This window comes from Schistocerca americana, chromosome 6, assembly GCF_021461395.2.
Source record: "Schistocerca americana isolate TAMUIC-IGC-003095 chromosome 6, iqSchAmer2.1, whole genome shotgun sequence".
In the NCBI taxonomy this organism is placed as follows: domain Eukaryota; kingdom Metazoa; phylum Arthropoda; class Insecta; order Orthoptera; family Acrididae; genus Schistocerca; species Schistocerca americana.
The window spans coordinates 606351534-606373953 of record NC_060124.1 but is presented as its reverse complement, the minus strand read 5'-3'; the positions used below and the strand labels follow the sequence as shown (position 1 = coordinate 606373953).

The 22420-nt window shown below is 45.0% G+C and overlaps 1 protein-coding gene across 1 annotated transcript in view; it reads left to right on the top strand.

The window, feature by feature from the left end:
* Window positions 1-22420, top strand: part of LOC124619197 (CCR4-NOT transcription complex subunit 6-like) — a 139369-nt gene that overhangs the window by 8351 nt on the left and 108598 nt on the right. Inside the window, exon 2 of the mRNA XM_047145415.1 lies at window positions 12571-12728. Coding sequence (XP_047001371.1) covers window positions 12585-12728 — 144 coding nt within the window. The 5' untranslated portion in view covers window positions 12571-12584. The remainder of the gene's footprint in view (window positions 1-12570; window positions 12729-22420) is intronic.

The following is a 22420-nucleotide window of genomic DNA, read 5'->3' as shown; positions in this document are numbered from 1 at the left end:
GAGGGACGCAGTGCGAACTTCTGGATTAGAAGACAGTTGGACCATTGTGTCAGAAATCAGGGAGTCGGCATATGACGTTTGGCAAGAGGGGTTGACACAGGTAAAATCACGACGATGACTCAGACCTTGCGAATCCGTCACCGACGAGTGATAACGCTGGCCCAATTGCTTGTGGTACTGATGGAACTCGAAGCATGATGTTACCATGTGAAACAGTTGCGGATAATAGTTCAACATCAACGAACACATTTCCTGGAAAGTGAGTGCAACCAGGTTTGTGAGGGGAGCCAACTTCTGTAGCAAGAAATGTCTGTGGGGAAGCCCAAGTAACGAAGAGCAACCGTTAAAGAGCATCAACAGACACCCGAAAATTGGGGAACTACTGTTTCAGTTGCTGCAAATACGCGTCCCAATCCTCCTTGGTGTCGTTAAATGGTAAAATGCGGGTGAGTGGGCCCGGGAGGTGACCACGTTCTCGATGGGTTGTGAACCTTGTACGTGTAACTGTTCTGACATAAGCTGAATTTTCTGACGCAGATGGTCCATTTGCTACTGGAAATGCTGCTGCAATTGCTTCTGTGGGAGCGGTGGCTGCTGTTGCTGTTTCGCTAGCTGTAAAAGTTTTGCATCCATAGTGCACTGTTAATCTTTTTTCTCATCGTCAGTTCTAGTGACTGAAATCGAGTGTGACCAGAATGCACTGGACGACAGGCCGACGTCTTCAACATTGAATTAGTGGTGCAATGTAGACACACACACAAGAGGGATGACTGACAACGCAGACCATATGGCGAAATACCAAGACCAGACTGGACTCGCATTCGGGAGGACGACGGTTCAATCCCGCGTCCGGCCATCCTGATTTAGGTTTTCCGTGATTTCCCTAAATCACTCCAGGCAAATGCCGGGATGGTTCCTCTGAAAGGGCACGGCCGGCTTCCTTCCCCATCCTTCCCTAAACCGATGAGACCGATGACCACGCTGTCTGGTCTCCTTCCCCAAACCAACCAACCAACCAACCAAGACCAGAGACCAAAACCAAATTGCATACTAAGAAACAACAACTAACAGCGACCAGTCCAATGTTGAATAGATAAAATGATTGCCGGTGCTGTCGGAGCATGACTGTGATCTGAGTCCCTGCAAAGTTGCCTTTAGAAGACCGCCATGAGCGCCAATTGGCCAGTACTGCGGATGTGGTATGCACGTAACGCCGTGGCTGCAACAACAACACTCGCAGATTGTAGGAGTGCCATGTAGTGGCTGTCGTCTATGATCATGCCTTCGGTGGACTGTCAAAATTGTCAGACTCAGATACCAGAATAATTGTTTCACTGTAGACGAATTCAGTTGTACATACGTGCGCTAAGACTGTGCCATACATCTGGCGACCTAACGACTTGTGGTGTCCGCTAGGTGTGAAATCACAATGCATGTAGTATGCCTGCTGTAATGTTCTGATGGTCATCATTTCAGGAATGACACATTGTTGTCTGCAGGTGGACGGTAATGGGTCGGCGTATTCTAGGGGGGAAGGCAATATGGCAGGTTGCCTATCCAGTTGCCCATAAGGGCCTGACATGTAGGCTTTCCTGCTGAGATAGAGGTTGCTAGTATTTCTACACAACACATCTGTTGTGCAGGGAGTCTATTAGGAAGGGGCTTAAAAATTCTGATGTCTGTATTGCTGTAAATATTAGAGGTAGAGCATTATAAACCTAACACGTTCGTCCTTTTGAGGCAAGGATTTTGTGTCGAGAAATTTGGTCCACTTCACTCCGGGGGCCTGGGAGGTGTTCCTGGACATGCATATATATACACTCCTGGAAATTGAAATAAGAACACCGTGAATTCATTGTCCCAGGAAGGGGAAACTTTATTGACACATTCCTGGGGTCAGATACATCACATGATCACACTGACAGAACCACAGGCACATAGACACAGGCAACAGAGCATGCACAATGTCGGCACTAGTACAGTGTATATCCACCTTTCGCAGCAATGCAGGCTGCTATTCTCCCATGGAGACGATCGTAGAGATGCTGGATGTAGTCCTGTGGAACGGCTTGCCATGCCATTTCCACCTGGCGCCTCAGTTGGACCAGCGTTCGTGCTGGACGTGCAGACCGCGTGAGACGACGCTTCATCCAGTCCCAAACATGCTCAATGGGGGACAGATCCGGAGATCTTGCTGGCCAGGGTAGTTGACTTACACCCTCTAGAGCACGTTAGGTGGCACGGGATACATGCGGACGTGCATTGTCCTGTTGGAACAGCAAGTTCCCTTGCCGGTCTAGGAATAGTAGAACGATGGGTTCGATGGCGGCTTGGATGTACCGTGCACTATTCAGTGTCCCCTCGACGATCAGCAGTGGTGTACGGCCAGTGTAGGAGATTGCTCCCCACACCATGATGCCGGGTGTTGACCCTGTGTGCCTCGGTCGTATGCAGTCCTGATTGTGGCGCTCACCTGCACGGCGCCAAACACGCATACGACCATCATTGGCACCAAGGCAGAAGCGACTCTCATCGCTGAAGACGACACGTCTCCATTCGTCCCTCCATTCACGCCTGTCGCGACACCACTGGAGGCGGGCTGCACGATGTTGGGGCGTGAGCGGAAGACGGCCTAACGGTGTGCGGGACCGTAGCCCAGCTTCATGGAGACGGTTGCGAATGGTCCTCGCCGATACCCCAGGAGCAACAGTGTCCCTAATTTGCTGGGAAGTGGCGTTGCGGTCCCCTACGGCACTGCGTAGGATCCTACGGTCTTGGCGTGCATCCGTGCGTCGCTGCGGTCCGGTCCCAGGTCGACGAGCACGTGCACCTTCCGCCGACCACTGGCGACAACATCGATGTACTGTGGAGACCTCACGCCCCACGTGTTGAGCAATTCGGCGGTACGTCCACCCGGCCTCCCGCATGCCCACTATACGCCCTCGCTCAAAGTCCGTCAACTGCACATACGGTTCACGACCACGCTGTCGCGGCATGCTACCAGTGTTAAAGACTGCGATGGAAGTCCGTATGCCACGGCAAACTGGCTGACACTGACGGCGGCGGTGCACAAATGCTGCGCAGCTAGCGCCATTCGACGGCCAACACCGCGGTTCCTGGTGTGTCCGCTGTGCCGTGCGTGTGATCATTGCTTGTACAGCCCTCTCGCAGTGTCCGGAGCAAGTATGGTGGGTCTGACACACCGGTGTCAATGTGTTCTTTTTTCCATTTCCAGGAGTGTATATTAAGATACCCTTTTCCTGCAGCTTTGCCTGTGTACATGTGTGTCACATATACTGCTGACTGGTAATGTTCCCGTGACACACTGCTCGTGCAGCTCAGTCTGTATGTCGTGGACTCTGAAACCTCGTTTTTCGCCATGACATGCACGCTGCCATATAGAGCAGGATGATCAAACAGGCGAGTACCACTCTAACATAACACATCTGTTGTGCTGGGCAGCTTACATTTCAGTGGTTGGAAAACTGTTTCCTGCCTTTGATGTGTAGGCTCCCTTGAAAAGCAGGTCGATAAGGCAAGTCTGTATTATTCCCACACAATACACTTGCCATGCAGGAAAGCCTATATGGAAGGGTTTTAAAAAGCACGCATATTTGTCTGTCCATAATATTAGATCCAGAGTGTTTTTATGAACCCCCCTATGCTGGTCTTGGGGCGAAGAATTCGTATGTCAGATTTGGACCCCACCCCTCTGCCCATCGCACCCTCACCTCCCTATCTGTCAGTCTCCTCCTTAAATATCACATCTGCACTTGAGTGCTGACACCCCAACGCAGCCATCTTCATTTCCCAAACTTTACCAGCCTCTAGCAATTGTCAGAAATCGATATAGGTATGAAATGCAGATACAACAGATGGTGTGTGAAGATATATTTAATCATGATCATACACTCTTATATACGAGTGCAATATCAGTTGTACTATGCCCAGGTGCCATGGTGCACGAATTACTAGTGAGGTCACTCTACTACATGCCATGTATAGCTGACACTGTGTGAAACATTCTGTCGTACAGTTGTTGCTTCATGTCTCCATGGTTTGGCTTGGTGCTTTTTTCATAATGATGGTGAATTGCAATTTTACTGTGATCTGTAATCTACGAAGTGATTAAGTGTTTGTGATGTATGTATAGGATAAAGTGCCCATGTGTTTCAGGAGGGTGCCTAATTCTGGGTTGCTGGATATCTCCCCTGCTTGGTGGTGCACTCCGTAGCTCGTTCCAACAACCTGTAGTGGGACTCATTCTGAGGGGCCATTGTGGTGCTGGTGCTGTTAACATTTAGTTCTTGACTGCTACTTTAGCGTTGTGATCAAGCTAAACATTCTCTACAGAGCTCAGCTGAAAGTCCCTCCTCAAACCACACAATATGTAGTTTCAAAGTATTTGATATGAGACAGTAGTTAGAAAAATGTTGTTCCTTATCTAATGAATAAAAGTTTCAGCCACCACTCACTTAAGGGTTAGGTTATGAATGTAAGAGATAGTCCTTAATAGCAGGCAGTAATAGGTTGTATGATGTTGTGTACCTGGGATTTGGCATGATTTTATACAAACAGATGCTCTGTAGTTTATTCCATATTTGAGAGACAAAGATGTTGGGCTATTAATAGGTTGGACATATTGCTGACTCAAAACAATAGAAGTTTTTTTAAAATGGTTTCAAAAAATATGGGATCTATCGATGTGAATCCCATTTGTGGGTTTTCCTCCTCGACAGTCTGTAGCATGAGCATTATGGACTGCAGTTACGGAAATTAAAGAAACAGCAGCTTCTGCTTTTGAAACCAGCTCACCTCCTCTACTTCCACCATCAAACCCAATGCCCAACACCAAGAGCTGGTAAAGCAACATTGTTAATGTAATATCCTTTTAAAAAGGTATTGGAACAATCCCTGGCCAAAGGGGACAAAGAAAGCAGGAACCAAGGCTACAAGAAAGACATTACCTTCAACAACACCTGTTCCAACAACACCTATTCCAGGAGCTTCATTTGATTCCTATAATAGATCTTCATCACCTGGGGATACACAAAGGAATCTCTTCATAAGAAAGAACTAGAGAGTTATGAAGCAGAAGGATCATGGTGAGGGAAAGTCCAATTCAAGTATTTGATGAGAGCGTGCTGAAACACACATTATCTGAGTGTGAAGAGGATGAGGAGTGCGTTTATTGTGAACAACTGTGGTCAACTGTTATTTATAAAAAGACCTGGATTAGGTGCATTGGTTGCATTCACTGGTGTTATGAGCTTTGTACAGGTATCGACGATGTTACCTGGAAAGATTTTAAATGTGACCTCTGTATCGGACGCCAGTGTCCTTGCCAGAGTGGTAAACATAGAGAATATGTGTCTCATTTGCCATGGGATGGCCACATGTTTGGCATCTCAGATGGCATACTCCCAGTACTGCTCATCCTTCAGTAATCCCAAATTATAACACAAACCCCTGAGTTGGTGCGTACTGCTCTGTTGGTTGTGTGGATGTCTTTGTTGCTAAATGGACCATGAACCACTTGCAGTAACATGCATAGGATGTAACATTCCTGTTGATTAGAGTGTACTGTGTACACTCTTCCTAACATATCACTTCTCACTGCATTAGTGCCCGAGACACCCTCGCCAATGTCCACAGTTGTGTGCAAGTGGTTGTGTACAACATAAGTTGAAGAATGCTGTTAAATTTGTTTGCAGTGGAATGATGACCACAGCCTGGGTATCTCTGGAGATGTCCACACATAGACCATTGTCTTAGCGGACACTTAGATTTGTCACAGAGAGGTAATGCTCATTTATGGGAAACCCTAGCATTAAACCATCTTTATTGCTTATATATATCTACTGATGTCGTGCAGCTAGGTCTCTTCTTCCTGTCACCCATTAGACATACCAAAAATGGCCATGTCATTGCCCTTATTGGCATACTTACACAAATAATTCATAGTGTCGATAACATTAAAGGAAAATATGGAATAATCGAATGAGTGTCTGTTTGAGCAATGTGCGATGTATGTGTACTGCATGTAGTAGTGAAATCACCACATCTGTCTGTAAAAAGGGTAGCCATCATATTCATAAGTAATACCCATGAGCAGTGGTCTTGGATATTTCATAGTACATGTACTGCCTCACATGCAGGGTGTATGTAGAATTATGTATTTGCAAACTCTGTGAATCATATGTCATGTGGGGATGGAAACATGTAGGTATTTCACATGGTGTGTAAACGCAATCCATGCAACGCGTTTGCTGTGATGTACTGAAGGTGATGACCTATGAAATGACACATTGTATGCAGAAGTATGGGTGTGTGCATGGCAGAGGCAACACAGCTGTATATGGTGTGTTGCCTATCTGATTGCAATTGGACTTAATGGTCGTGACCTGTAGGCTGCCCTGCGGAGGAGGTTGATTATGCAAGTTAGTATTATTCCCTCACAACACACCTGTCACTTGGGGCAGACTGTATGGCACGGGCTTAAACAACTTTGCATGTCTGTATCTCCGTAAATATTAGAGCTAGAGCATTATAAACTCCGTGTTCGTCCTCTTTGGGCAAGGAGTTTGTGTGCCACATTTAGTCCACTGGGAGGAGTTCCTGAACATACATACATATGCTCACCGTTGTGTAAGAGACATTGTAAACAATAATGGCTATGTAACATTCCCTTAGAGTAGCCCTGAAAGCACCTTGGCAGCTGTCTATATTCACGAGCAAAAACCTTACGACCACTGCCCATTGCAAAACTGAGTACCACATGGTGGTGTTGTGAGCACTTGATGTGGCAAGGAAAGTGTGTATAAGCAGAGCAGAGACAAATTGGGAATCATTCTAGCAATGAGATGGACCGCAGATGGGGAAATTCATGGACATAGGCGACTTGAACAAAGGCAAGATTGTTATGGTCTCATACCTTGGAACAAGCATGACAGATAAAAATTGGTAATCATTCTAGCAATGAGACGGACCGTAGATGGGGAAATCCATAGATATAGGCGACTTGAACAAAGGAAACAGATTTTCACGTGAACAAATTTTCATTGTAAATACTTAAGAACTATGTCCTTTTGCCTAAAAATTCTAATTATAACACTATGTAAATGTTGTTTATGTTGTTGTTGTTGTTGTTGTTGTGGTCTTCAGTCCTGAGACTGGTTTGATGCAGCTCTCCATGCTACTCTATCTTGTGCGAGCTTCTTCATCTCCCAGTACTTACTGCAGTCTACGTCCTTCTGAATCTGCTTAGTGTATTCATCTCTTGGTCTCCCTCTACGATTTTTACCCTCCACACTGCCCTCCAATGCTAAATTTGTGATCCCTTGAAGCCTCAGAACATGCCCTGCCAACCGGTCCCTTCTTCTTGTCAAGTTGTGCCACAAACTCCTCTTCTCCCAAATTCTATTCAATACCTCCTCATTAGTTATGTGATCTACCCATCTAATCTTCAGCACTCTTCTGTAGCACCACATTTCGAAAGCTTCTATTCTCTTCTTGTCCGAACTATTTATCGTCCATGTTTCACTTCCATACATGGCTACACTCCATACAAATACTTTCAGAAACGACTTCCTGACACTTAAATCTATACTCGATATTAACAAATTTCTCTTCTTCAGAAACGCTTTTCTTGCCATTGCCAGTCTACATTTTATATCCTCTCTACTTCGACCATCATCAGTTATTTTGCTCCCCAAATAGCAAAACTGTTTTACTACTTTAAGTGTCTCATTTCCTAATCTAATTCCCTCAGCATCACCCGACGTAATTCGACTACATTCCATTATTCTCGTTTTGGTTTTGTTGATGTTCATCTTATATCGTCCTTTCAAGACACTCTCCGTTCCGTTCAACAGTTCTTCCAGGTCCTTTGCTGTCTCTGACAGAATTACAGTGTCATCGGCGATCCTAGAAGTTTTTACTTCTTCTCCGTGGATTTTAATACCTACTCCGAACTTTTCTTTTGTTTCCTTTACAGCTTGCTCAATATACAGATTGAATAGCATCGGGGAGAGGCTACAACCCTGTCTTACTCCCTTCCCAACCACTGCTTCCCTTTCATGCCCCTCGACTCTTATTACTGGCATCTGGTTTCTTTACAAATTGTAAATAGCCTTTCGCTCCCTGTATTTTACCCCCGCTACCTTCAGAATTTGAAAGAGAGTATTCCAGTCAACATTGTCAAAAGCTTTCTCTAAGTCTACAAATGCTAGAAACATCGGTTTACCTTTCCTTAATCTTTCTTCTAAGATAAGTCGTAAGGTCAGTATTGCCTCACGTGTTTCAATATTTCTACGGAATCTGATCTTCCACAAGGTTGGCTTCTACTAGATTTTCCATTCGTCTGTAAAGAATTCGCGTTAGTATTCTGCAGCTGTGGCTTATTAAACTGATTGTTCGGTAATTTTCACATCTGTCAACACCTGCTTTATTTGGTATTGGAATTATTATATTCTTCTTGAAGTCTGAGGGTATTTCGCCGGTCTCATACATCTTGCTCACCAGATGGTAGAGTTTTGTCAGGAGTGGCTCTCCCGAGGCCGTCAGTAGTTCTAATGGAATGTTGTCCACTCCCGGGGCCTTGTTTCGACTCAGGTCTTTCAGTGCTCTGTCAAACTCTTCACGCAGTATCGTATCTTCCATTTCATCTTCATCTACATCGTCTTCCATTCCCATAATATTGTCCTCAAGTTTATCGCCCTTGTATAGACCCTCTATATTCTTCTTCCATCTTTCTGCTTTCCCTTTTTTTGCTTAGAACTGGGTTTCCATCTGAGCTCTTGATATTCATACAAGTGGTTCTCTTTTCTCCAAAGGTCTCTTTAATTTTCCTGTAGGCAGTATCTATCTTACCCGTAGTGAGATAAGCCTCTACATCCTTACATTTGTCCTCTAGCCATCCCTGCTTAGCCATTTTGCACTTCCTATCGATCTCATTTTTGAGACGTTTGTATTCCTTTTTGCCTGCTTCATTTACTGCATTTTTATATTTTCCCTTTCAGCAATTAAATTCAGTATCTCTTCTGTTACCCAAGGATTTCTACTACCCCTCGTCTTTTTACCTACTTGATCCGCTGCTGCCTTCACTACTTCGTCCCTCAGTTGTTGTTTATAGTTTCACAAAACTGCCGCGTGGAGTGGCCGCGTGATTTGAGGCTCCATGTCACGGACTGCGCCCCCCTCCCCCTCCCCCTCCCCCGCCGGAGGTTCGAGTTCTCCCTCGGGCATGGGTGTGTGTGTTGTTCTCAGTATAAGTTAGTTTAAGTAGTGTGTAAGACTAGGGACCTATGACGTCAGCACTTTGGTCCTTTAGGAATTTACACACATTTAAACATTTTTCTCAAAACTTGATCTGAAGGTTGAGCTGCATGACCCTGTTCGCCTTCTTAAAGTAAGGGTTATAAATCTGGCGTATATAGGGTCAGTCAGAATGTATGCATCACTTTAAAATAGCACCTCATTTTCCGCAAATAAACCTCTTCTTCCCCACCACACCGACGCAGTTCTCATGGTACGATTCTCTGCCATTGCCTCGGCACTGAATCCAGTCACCAAGTTTCGCCGATACTGGATCGCTGTGTTTAATGTTGCAGAGTTCACGAGACGTGCCACTATCGTCATATGTTTCTTTCGAGGCTTCTGATGGACCTGACACTGACGATTCATGCTTGTAGGTGTTGTCTGTACTTAAGCTGGCGTTTCTTCAAACTGTCGAGCTGGGACGAGATTTCTCATTTTTTCGATAATTTTTAGTTGCATTTGTATTTTCTGGGGATGTAAAATTAGTGCTTTCTGTTCACTGGCTTAAGATTCTGCTGTAGTCTTGTTTGAAGATGGCAGTAAGTCGTGGGAGTGAAATAGAAGGTTTTGGCGTGCCACTGTTTGGCCCGTCATGAGCTGGACTAGCGGCAGGAGTTCAGTTTCCTCTGGTGTGTTTTCTTTGCTCGACGATATACTAGCCGGTCGGACACTGCGTATTCGTTCAACGGAAAAAACGCTGGTTGAATGAAATCCGTTTTCTACAATCGTTGGTGTTGACACTTTCATCCATACAGCCTTGAAAATGTTTCCAAATGTGAGTTTGTTGGTCTTCCTTGTTCCTCTTGTATTACGAATGAAGTTCATAGGTTCACTGTCGTAATAACGGTTTTAGTGGTTTAAAAAATGACATGTCTTTTGGCTGCAGACGCGTCAGGGCTCAGTCAACGTAGCGTCTTTGCCAGTCTATTTGTGTATCCGTTCCACTTCAGCTGGCAGTCGATATTAATTCTTAAAAAATTGTGTTTGCTATACAAAATATGATATTTTTATCTGCCCATAGGTTGTACCACATTATTTTTCACCTTAACGAGAAATTGATATTGCTTGTTCTCTTTATGTCCAGTGCAAGTTTATTACATGATGACCAATTACCGAATCCTTTTTAGTGTTTCATATGTCTTTTTCTTCGAGGAGCTCTGGTGTGTTATGTGTGATTATAAAGTTGCTGTCATCAGCAATAATTATTTCCCCCCTTGTCCAACATTGCCTGGAAAGTCTTTGGTTTACATCCAAATCGTGTTGGTCGTAAGATACTATGCTGGGGAACTCCTGTGTTAATGTACTTGGGATCTTATTAATGATTCATTAATAATTTTGCTTTATTTGAAGCCTGTACTAGTTCTATACCTTCATTTCCACGTAAGACCTTTTATTTTAGTACAAGTCCCATGTATGCGACGTGTGGGTTTTTCATTAACTCAGCGAAGTGATATCGGCATGGTAGCGATGCCATGTGAATATAGTCTGAAACGTAACATTTTATCAAATAGCTTTAGTTCTTTGGGACTGGCTTTTAAGTCACCCACTGTATGCAATTATGTTCGCGCTCTCTCTCTCTCTCTCTCTCTCTCTCTCTCTCTCTCCCTCCCCCCCTCCCTCCCTCCCTCTCTCCCCCCTCCCTCCCCCTCCCCCCTCCCCCCTCCCCCTCTCTCCCTCCCTCCCTCCCCCCCCGCCCTCTCTCTCATCCTTCCAGCAAATGAATTATTCCTTAATGCTTATGGACTTGTCATTTCAATGTAGCCCTTTTTTAGTCACGTACGTTTTCCTGAGTAAAGCGGTTTACAGATAAAATTTTCGGCAAAGTTCTTTTGAAAAACATTTTCTCTTCTTGTACATACTGTTAATCGTCTACTTCTCAATTCCGTATCAGGATACAATCCAGTCAAATCCTTTCGGAAACTGAACTAACACTTAAATTATATTGCATGTTGACCCTTTCTCTTTTTCAGGAAAGGTATTCTTGTTAATATTAGTCCGCACCGAATGTATTCTCTATGTCTGGCGACGTCAGTTGTTTTGCCGCTTGAATGTAGTAGATGAGTTTTGCTGTTTGGTGTCTCATTCCCTTTGCACCACTTGATTTAATTTGATTAGACCCCGTTCACTTTGTTCTAATTCTAAGCACCATATCAGCTTATATAGCCTCTTTACAGCAAATTAGCATCCTGTTCAACTGCTCTTCCAAGACTTCTCTCGTCTCTGACAAAATTACAATGACATTGCCAAAGAACAAAGCTTTTATTTATTCTCCACGAACATTAATTCCCTTTACAAATTACAGGTTTATTTCTTTCACTGCTCGTTCAGTGTACAGAATGCACAGCGTGGTATGTAGGCTACAAGCTAGTATCAATTCCTTCTTAGTTACTGCCTAACTTCCATCTACTGTACGGGATGTAGATGACCTCGCGCTCCATATTTCATTCCTGCTACCTAAGAATTACGTTGTCAAAATATTTCTTTAACTCTACAAATTCTGTAAGTGTAGGTTTATGTTCCGTCAGTCTCGCCTGTTTTAGGCTCAGTATTGCGGTCAGCTTCTACAATTCTTTCTATTGTTCTGTAAATGATTCATCTCTTTAGTCTGCAACTGTGACTTATTAGAATGATGGTCCAGTCATATTCACACCTGCCAGGACCTGCCTTCTTTGGAACTGGAATTATTACATTTTTGCTGAAGTCTGCGGCATATCTCCTGTGTCACATACCCTGCAGAGTGAAACAGATTCATCGTGGTTGGTTCTCTCACGTATTTCTACTTTCTTTTAAACTCTTGTGATAGTGTCGTATCACGCCTCTCATGTACACACAAATCCTGTTTCCTTTCCAGCATATTATATTCAATTTTATCTTCTTTATATAGCAGTTCTGTACATTCCTTGTACCGTTCATCCTCCCTTTCCCTGTTTAGTACTGCTAGCTGTTGGTATTCATACATCTGCTTCTCTTTCAGGAAAGCTTTCATTAATTTTCCTTTAGAGGTATCTAACTTTTCTATAGTCACAGTACGTTCAGTATACATGTATATATCTGTATGCGTATTCCGCAAGCTACTGTACAGTGTAGAAGCAATATTTGACATCTCCTGTAGTATTTGCGTATGGATCAAGTGAGAATGAGTGTCATTATGCATGAATTTCGTTTGTGTGAGTTTACTCTGAACTGAGTGGGCTGTAGTGACCTGTTACAACGGTGGCAGCAGTACGTGTGTGTGTGTTGTGCGTGTTGCAGGCATCTTCACCGTGATGTGCTACAACGTGCTGTGCGACAAGTACGCGACGCGCCAGATGTACGGCTACTGCCCCAGCTGGGCGCTCGAGTGGGAGTACCGCAAGAAGGGCATCCTGGACGAGATCCGCCACTACTCTGCCGACATCATCAGCCTGCAGGTAGGCGGCGTTTCAGGAGTCCACCTGTTCCGAATGTGCTCTGTGGGGCAAGTACGTAGCTTTGAAACTTGTCGTAGTCTGGACCGTCACAAACAGGTACTCAGGGGAAATGGTGAGGCTCGAACACAATCTCGTCAGGCGTATCTGGGGGCCGTGCGTGCATTCCCCGGTCATTCTAAAAGTTTATTTTGCCGCCGTCGCTGCATGTTAATAGTAAGGCAACGAGTTTCGGTCTACTGAGCTATGGAGATGAAAAAATGGCCTTCTACAGTAAAATCGGACTCGATGCCCACCGTATTTACGGCAGATTGGGCGTGTCGAGTTTTATTTTTCATCCAGTCTTTCGATTTGCAATCTGACACTGACTCCGAGGTGTGGTGTGTCACACTGTGACCTAGAAAATTATCGAACTACAAATATATTATAGAGTTTTCTTTGTATTTTTAAAAGAGGCACCTACTAGCTCATCGCTGATGGAGGTGACGGTACTTTGTAGGAATTTTGGTACGCTGGGTTTCTCGCCGGCCGCGGTGGTCTAGCGGTTCTAGGCGCGCAGTCCGGAACCGCGCGACTGCTACGGTCGCAGGTTCGAATTCTGCCTCGGGCATGGATGTGTGTGATGTCCTTAGGTTAGTTAGGTTTAAGTAGTTCTAAGTTCTGGGGGACTGATGAACACAGTAGTTAAGTCCCATAGTGCTCAGAGCCATTTGAACCATTTTTTGGGTTTCTCGTCCCCATTTGCCCAACCGTGTTTAGGTTTTCCTGGAGCGAGAACTGGTGTGTTTAAGAGGGGGAGAAAGCCGAAGTGAGTGCATTCGGCATTGTTTCCAAATTTATTCAACTGGTGGCTCTCTCTGAGCGTCCCCCCCCCCCCCCTTCTTTATCCTCCATTTGTGAATTGGTGGGAAAAAAGAGACATTCTGTAATGAGCTGCTGGAGAGGAAGGACATAAGGTACTGTCTGTATTTATTTATATGTTGATTGTCCTCCAGCCACTTGCCCTCCCCCACTTGGGAATTGGTGGCAAAAGAACACAGGCTGTGCTGAGTTGCTGGAGAGGTGTGATGTAAGTTACTGTCTTTATTTATTTTTGAGGGTGTGATCCCGGTGCTGAATTGTCCTACAGCTGCCTCCAGTCTCCGCTGCCCCCCACCCCTAATTTCCGTAACCGCTCACCCCAGCTTTTGCCAGTCGTGTCTGTGTATATGTTCACCTTGCTGTGTGCCGTAGTCCACAATACCACTCGAAATTGGGGGGAAACTGCCGTGCAACTGCTGCCAGAAGAATTGCCTCCTATTGGTCTACAAGTGTATAACTGCTGAGGAAGTTGTACACAGATAAGTTGTGTGAAGGGCAGGTCACCAGACTATCACTGAAGTATAGGAAGAGTTGCCTCCTACTGATCTACAAGTGTATAGCTGCTGAGGAACTTGTACAAACATACAAAGTAAGGAAGGGAGAACCGAGCGAGGTGGCATGACGGTTAAGCACACCGGACACTCATTCAGAAGACAACAATTCAAAACCGCATCTGGCCATCCTGATTTAGGTTTTCTGTTATTTCCCTAATTCGCTTCAGGCAAATGCTGGAATGTTTCCATTGACAGGGCATGACTGATTTGCTTCCTAAACGTTCCCTAATGTGATGGGACCAATGACCTCGCTGTTTCGTTCCCTCCCCCATGCCAACCCACCAACCAGCCAACCAAAGAAGGGATACGGCAGCAAAATATCACTGAAGTGTATGAAGAGTTGTCTCCTATTGATCCACAACTGAAATAGCTGCTGAGGAGCTTGTACACAGATACGTGGTAAGAAGGGATAGGGCAGTGTAGGAAGGAAGGCCAATACATCCTTCACAACTGACGAAAAATGCTTCACTGGTCTAATCACACATCAAAATTGCCACGAAAAAACAGCACTCGTAAGCAGTTGATCATAATGCAACATATGCACTGGGAATTGAGAAGAATCGTTGTAATAACACAACTACCGCAAAAACTGACCCCAAAAGATCTTGCCAGGAGAGAATGGTGGTTCCTGCACATGTGGTTACCTCGATGTGTGGATACAGACTAAGCAGCTTAGAACCAATCTTACCTCCCCTTCTCACTTCCTCTCCTCCTGCATAGGTAGGCATACTGGCTTTACAGGCCTGTTCTAACCTGTCACTGATGATACACGGAGAGGTCCATCCATTACCAGTGCTCTGCTTTGGTCAGTGTTGGATTGACAATTATGTACTATTTTCAGACTGCAACTGGATCCTCCTGTAGGTAGTGGTTTCGCTTACCCAGGTCTGTTCTGACCTCTCACTGGTGGTACACAAAGATGTCCATCTGCTGGCGATTCACAGCTTTGGTCAGTGTTGGACTGACTGTGAGATACTATTTCAGCTGTGTAGAAATCAAACGTATTTCTAGGAAACCCCGACCCGTGGAACAACAGTGATATACTTGAGTGTGGTGTACAACTCTCTGGATGAAGAATGGCCAACAACGTGCTGGTGGGAAGAGGCAGCTCCAGGATGTGCACTCACCAGGGGGGTGGGCGCCGCAACCAGTGGCCATTGAATACTGAAGTCTCTGCGGGTGATCGCTCATCCGTGTGCCAGTACTGGCGACCCCTGTTGCAGCCGGCCGCCTCCCATAGGCCGGCGCACTCTCGTAGCCTCCCAGCACTCAGAATTAGTGTCTGTGCAAGTCTCCATAATAAACTGTCATGCATGCGGGTTTTACAAGAATTTCAGACGCAGGAAATATCGGTACAGAGAGTGGGAGAGATACCATTCGGGAAAAGAAAAACACTGTCATTTTTACGTTAATAGCAAATTACTTTGTAACGTCAGACAGAGTAAAACATTGCTAACGTCACCTGGAGAGATTTTACATGTCTCCCTCTTCTGATACATCGAAAACAAATGCCATCAACATGCTGACATCGAGCATTTTTAATGATTCTATTAAATATACACATACTGGTCCATTGGAGCAGGTGGCCAGTGATCAAAGTCACTTCCATGGAGCTGTGTAAAACTTTGTCGCGAGGAGGCCATATCCCACAAAATATCAGTCTCAATCGCGGATAGGGTGCACACCATAGTGAAAATATGCACACATGTGGTTGGCAAAAGTGGGGGCAGTAAGTAGTAGGAAGTAGCAGCATGTGGGTGTGTGTGGCTGTAGGGCAGGTTCGAACGCCCTGTGGCGGTGGTATTGTGGACTGGAGCAGTCAGTCTTCAAACTTTGAGGCTAACACACAACACACGATCGGAAAAAGTGGGTGCAGTTGGTGGCAGAGTGTGGAGGCAGCAGGATAACACCCTAAAAATAAATAAATAAATGAAGACAGTACCTTATATCCTGCCTCTCCAGCAGCTCAGCACAGATTGAGTCTTTTACCTGCCAAATCCCAAGATGTGGAAGGGGGCGGAAGTGAGGGAGGGGGCAGAAGCAGAAGCAGATGTGATGACGTCGTCAGTGCGTCATTGCCCCATCTATCGCCACAGAGAGGAGGTGGGGAGATTCCCCCCCCCCCAAGGGAAAGCCGCCATCTTGAATACATTTGCCAACAGTGCAGATTGCGCTATCTTTAGCTTTGTTCCTGTACTGTGGTTTGTTCGGAAAAATCTCGGTCAATGCTCATCCCAGATCCTTACCAGTTCTGCGTCCTCTGACCGCAAGTCTTGCGCCCAGTAGAGGTGTGCGTGGATAAGACACATCTCATCCACATCTGCAAACCTGCAGCCTGAGCGCGCATTCAGGGACGTTAAATACACTGGAGCTGCTGTCGGTAGGCTAGCGCCTGGCACTGGTTTTCTCCTGCCTAAGTCGGAGCTCCTAATTTGTATTCCTTGACGAAGAACCTGGAACCCGATCGTGAGCACTTAGCCTGTCACATTCTGGATAATTGCCGTAAGTCACCTCTAGAGAAAAAGTGATTTCGTGTCAGTTTCTGGAAACCGGTAGTCGTATGATGTAGCAGTTACTTGGAACGGAGCATCGTACTTCGCCACCACGTAAGAAAGGAAGTGCATCGTTTTCACCAAACAATATCCTCAAGCTATTTCTAAAGGTAAAAAGCCTTTTACTGACGCCATTGAGGAGAATGTTGTTGGCACCTTCATGTTCGGGCGACCCTGGAGAATTTTGACATCGCTGCTACCGTTAATAAAACCTATTATGCCATTTTGTGCAGCCTTACACTTTTGTTTCAACAAATTTCAAGGCCCGGATTTGTGTAGACTATGAGAATACTTTTTTTTTTTATATACACACACACATATAAAGCAGCCCACTCTATATTTTTATGCTCGCTGTTAAAAACATAGCCGAATTTCTGTTCGGTCATCAATATCAATTTGATTTCCTGTATCAGTGTGCAGTCACCTTGTTTTTACCAAAAATGATATCAATGTTGCTAATAACACAAATGCACTCTCGGTAGTTTGAACTTGATGATGCCGAATTCAGCTGGTCGCGGAAGCACATCTACGTGCACACTCTGCAAGCCACCACATCGTGCATGGCGGAGGGTACCTTGTACGACTCCTACTCATTTATTTTCCTGTTCCACTCGCAAGTGGAGCGAAAGAAAAGCGACTGCCTGTATGTCTTCGTGATCCTTACATTCTCTGTAGTTTGTCGATAATGTTTCGCAAAATGAAGGTCGTCTTCGCTCCAGGGAATCCCATTTGAGTTCACAAAAATTAAAAAATTAAAATAAATCATCTCCTTAATAGTCGCCTGTTGAGCGAACCTACCGCCAACAGTTATAGCAGCCCGCCTCTGACTTCCTTCGACGACTTGCTTTTATCAAATCTTGCTAGGGACCGCAAGCACTTGAGAAGTATCCAAGGATGAGTCGCACTAGCGCCCCATATGAGGTTTCCTTGACCGATCAACCACACTTTCCCAAAATTCTTTAGTAAAACCAAGTCGATCATAACACTACTGCTCGTTACGGCGTTGCTTCTCCTACTCATCCGCTTTCGCTGACATCGTTTCCACCTGTAGAGCAAACTGCTGATAAAGTCACCTTGTACCCTTCCCATACACCACAGTACCGTCAGCAAACAGCCTATCCGATCGTTTACTGTGTCTACAGAAGACAAGAAAGGACCTACCGTGCTTTCCTGGGGCACTCCTCACGTCACCCTTGTCTCTGATGAACAATCGCCGTCGAGAACAACGTGCTGTGTTCTATTACTTAAGAGTTCTTCGAGCTACTCAAATATCAGGGAACCTATTCTGCATGCTCAAGCGCTTTCCGAGAATGTTGGACTTTGGAATCTGCCTGTTGCCCTTCATCCTTTGTTCACGGTACATCGTGCGAGAAAAGGGCAAGCCGAGTTCCGCACAAGCGATGCTTTCTAAATTCAAGCTGATTTGTGGAGACAAGGAAATTTATTGTATTGGAACTGAGAATATGTTCAAGAATTCTGCAGCAAACGGATATTATGGATATTGGTCTGTAATTTTGCGAGTTCGTTTTTCTACTCATCTTATATATTCGAGTCACCGGTGACTTTTTTTCGATTTCATCTTCTGATTGAGACATTTACTATAAATGCAGGCGAAGTAAGGGGCCAATGCCGTAGAGTACTCGTTGTAAAAAAGAATTTGGTTTCCATCGGGACCAGGGGTGCCTATTTCCCATGTCCTCCATACAGGATTCTGTGCGATGGTCAGATGACGGTATGTTTGTACGATACTCCTGCGTGAACAATTTCTTACACGTGAAACTTCAAACTTGAACTTTCCTTTTGCTGTCTTGTGTCGCCACACTAGACTGGGCGACGAATCCCCTATTACACCCGTTAGGAATGGAATTTCGAACGATCCCTAGTTGTTAAACGACCTATGCTGTATGAGATCCACACCCTCTTCAAATTTCAAGTTTCTGTCCTTCGCAGTTTGTGTTGGGCGGTGATGAACCAGTGAATCATTCTGGCCCTGTTTCACTCTCTTAGGGGTTTAGTTTCCATAAACAGTGAAATTCGTGTTTTTTTATTTCGAACAGAGAAGCCATATTCAAATTTTCGTAAATTTACCTTAAAAATACTTGTAGAATGAAATATTTCCATATAAAGTTTCATTCCCTCTTTCATCCTCAGGGGGGTAAATTTCCAAAAACAGTGAAACACGTATTTTTTATTTACAGCTGAGAAGCCAAATTCTAAATGTCATAGATTTAGCTTTAAAAATGTTTTCACAATGAAATGTTTCATAGAACATTTCATCCCCAATTTCACCCTCTTACGGGTTGAATTTCCAAAAACAGTGATATATATACACTCCTGGAAATTGAAATAAGAACACCGTGAATTCATTGTCCCAGGAAGGGGAAACTTTATTGACACATTCCTGGGGTCAGATACATCACATGATCACACTGACAGAACCACAGGTACATAGACACAGGCAACAGAGCATGCACAATGTCGGCACTAGTACAGTGTATATCCACCTTTCGCAGCAATGCAGGCTGCTATTCTCCCATGGAGACGATCGTAGAGATGCTGGATGTAGTCCTGTGGAACGGCTTGCCATGCCATTTCCACCTGGCGCCTCAGTTGGACCAGCGTTCGTGCTGGACGTGCAGACCGCGTGAGACGACGCTTCATCCAGTCCCAAACATGCTCAATGGGGGACAGATCCGGAGATCTTGCTGGCCAGGGTAGTTGACCTACACCTTCTAGAGCACGTTGGGTGGCACGGGATACATGCGGACGTGCATTGTCCTGTTGGAACAGCAAGTTCCCTTGCCGGTCTAGGAATGGTAGAACGATGGGTTCGATGACGGTTTGGATGTACCGTGCACTATTCAGTGTCCCCTCGACGATCACCAGTGGTGTACGGCCAGTGTAGGAGATCGCTCCCCACACCATGATGCCGGGTGTTGGCCCTGTGTGCCTCGGTCGTATGCAGTCCTGATTGTGGCGCTCACCTGCACGGCGCCAAACACGCATACGACCATCATTGGCACCAAGGCAGAAGCGACTCTCATCGCTGAAGACGACACGTCTCCATTCGTCCCTCCATTCACGCCTGTCGCGACACCACTGGAGGCGGGCTGCACGATGTTGGGGCGTGAGCGGAAGACGGCCTAACGGTGTGCGGGACCGTAGCCCAGCTTCATGGAGACGGTTGCGAATGGTCCTCGCCGATACCCCAGGAGCAACAGTGTCCCTAATTTGCTGGGAAGTGGCGGTGCGGTCCCCTACGGCACTGCGTAGTATCCTACGGTCTTGGCGTGCATCCGTGCGTCGCTGCGGTCCGGTCCCAGGTCGACGGGCACGTGCACCTTCCGCCGACCACTGGCGACAACATCGATGTACTGTGGAGACCTCACGCCCCACGTGTTGAGCAATTCGGCGGTACGTCCACCCGGCCTCCCGCATGCCCACTATACGCCCTCGCTCAAAGTCCGTCAACTGCACATACGGTTCACGTCCACGCTGTCGCGGCATGCTACCAGTGTTAAAGAATGCGATGGAGCTCCGTATGCCACGGCAAACTGGCTGACACTGTCGGCGGCGGTGCACAAATGCTGCGCAGCTAGCGCCACTCGACGGCCAACACCGCGGTTCCTGGTGTGTCCGCTGTGCCGTGCGTGTGATCATTGCTTGTACAGCCCTCTCGCAGTGTCCGGAGCAAGTATGGTGGGTCTGACACACCGGTGTCAATGTGTTCTTTTTTCCATTTCCAGGAGTGTATATATATATCCGACTGAGAAGCCAAATAGCTGTTTTCATAGATGTTGCTTTGAAAATACTTTTGTAGTTCTTTAATGATGATTTATTTTTAAAGACATTATCATCCGTCATTTCATCATAGCGGTTAAATTTCCAGAAATGCTGAAACAAATATTTCTTTATTTCTGGCCAAAAAACCAAATACCAATTTTCGTAGGTCTGGCTTCAAAATTTCCTGAATAGAGACATATTTTCAAAAAACCTTTCATCCCCTGTTTCACCGCCTTAGGCGTGGAATTTCGAAAAATTCCTTCTTAAATGACGCTTACAGTATAAGATCAAGATCCTCTACAAATTTCAAGTTTGTGTCCATAGCAGTTTGGGCTGAGCGATGAGTCCATTAGTCGGACATTGCCTTATATATAGTTTGCTCCTGTTCTTGAGTGGTAAGTGTTGATGTACTCAAAGACACTTTGAGCCAGTTGTGTTCTTTAGCTTATTCTCGACAGCAATTCAGAAAGTAATTACAGAATTCAGTTAAACTATCCCCTCACATAGACTTCAGTCCTTCGTTTATAGCAGGTAGTCATTGTCTGGTAAAACTGTGTGAAGAGCGGGGAAAACGTAATGTATATCTTTATCATCGAACTTTTTCTTCCACAATAATTGTTTTCTTTGCTGGATGAAGTTTTGTCTGACAGTTGCAGAAAGGGTCCTCCTTACCGTGAAGGGACACAGTCAATGATTTGAAATTATCAGAGATATCACAAAGATACGCCAACTTGAAAATAAGCTCACTGTCTACGAACTTCTCAGAATTAAAATGTTTTTCTTGAACAAAGTAAAAGTTCATTCCTGAGTTCATACACCCTTTTCAAGACATTTCCACGTGGAAACCAGCGAAAGTTAATTGTCATGGAATAAGGAATGCGCGCAGCCCCCAATTGTTTGAAAATCTCAAATTAAGTGGCCAGCTTTTAATGACTGAAGAACCTAATGATGGGAGGGGTCGTGCTTTTTGAGGTCAATGCCTCTTCTGAAAAAAAGTGTGTCCAGTACGTATCGGGCTTAATACCGCGACGTCCATGTGTGTACCCAATTGATGTCGTTTTTTTTCAGAAGATAGTGCAGCGTTTCAAACAGGTCTACTGCTTTTGTTACAAGGGTTCTTTCACTGCGGATAAAGATCACCTTCTCGAGTATTATTGTCATATCTAAACTACATGTAACAAATTACAAGCGCATCGTTATGGTTATCTGTAGCTTCACCCAACTTAATACTGAAATCATCATTATCTCTGAGTTTTTCGGTCAACTCACTATTAATGTCGTCAGATTTATAGAGTATTTGACGACTGTAGTAGACTTCTCTGACAAAGGCACACTTGCTAGTGACTTGGCAGCTGACTCGCTTATCATAATAGATACTATGTCCAGAGCAGCTGGTGAAATAAGGTCTTCCCCCGCTATGGTCCGAGATTCGTTGCTCTGTCCTACATGGTAGGAATGTATGTTTGTAAGATGAAAGAAAATTATTTGTTGGAAGCGTAACTTGTTTAGTGAAAGACTTTTTGTCCTGTCATTTTTTTTAACTTGTGGGGAAATGATTCTCGTGGTTTGGTTTATCAAATTGTCGTGATTTGACTCCAAATGTCGTTACATTTAATTAGGAAGCTAGGAATTTGAAAGAAATGACACATTGTGGTCGTTCTCTATTTCCCACAGCAATCTAACTAAAACTGAAATTCGAGTATCTGCTCATGTTAAGGGGATACGGAATCGGATTTTGGGTTAAAAAATCGAATTTTTTTTTATTGGCGTATTATATTCTGCCATGTTTCCTCTTTAAAATGACGTATCATACATAGCTCTACTACAATTATAACTATTTTATTTTTATATATTTGTGAGATCGGGTATTGCGCTTTAGTTATACACGTCTCTCGTGGCTGACCATGAACTTTTTGGCAGTACCTTTAAAGTGACATGAATTCAA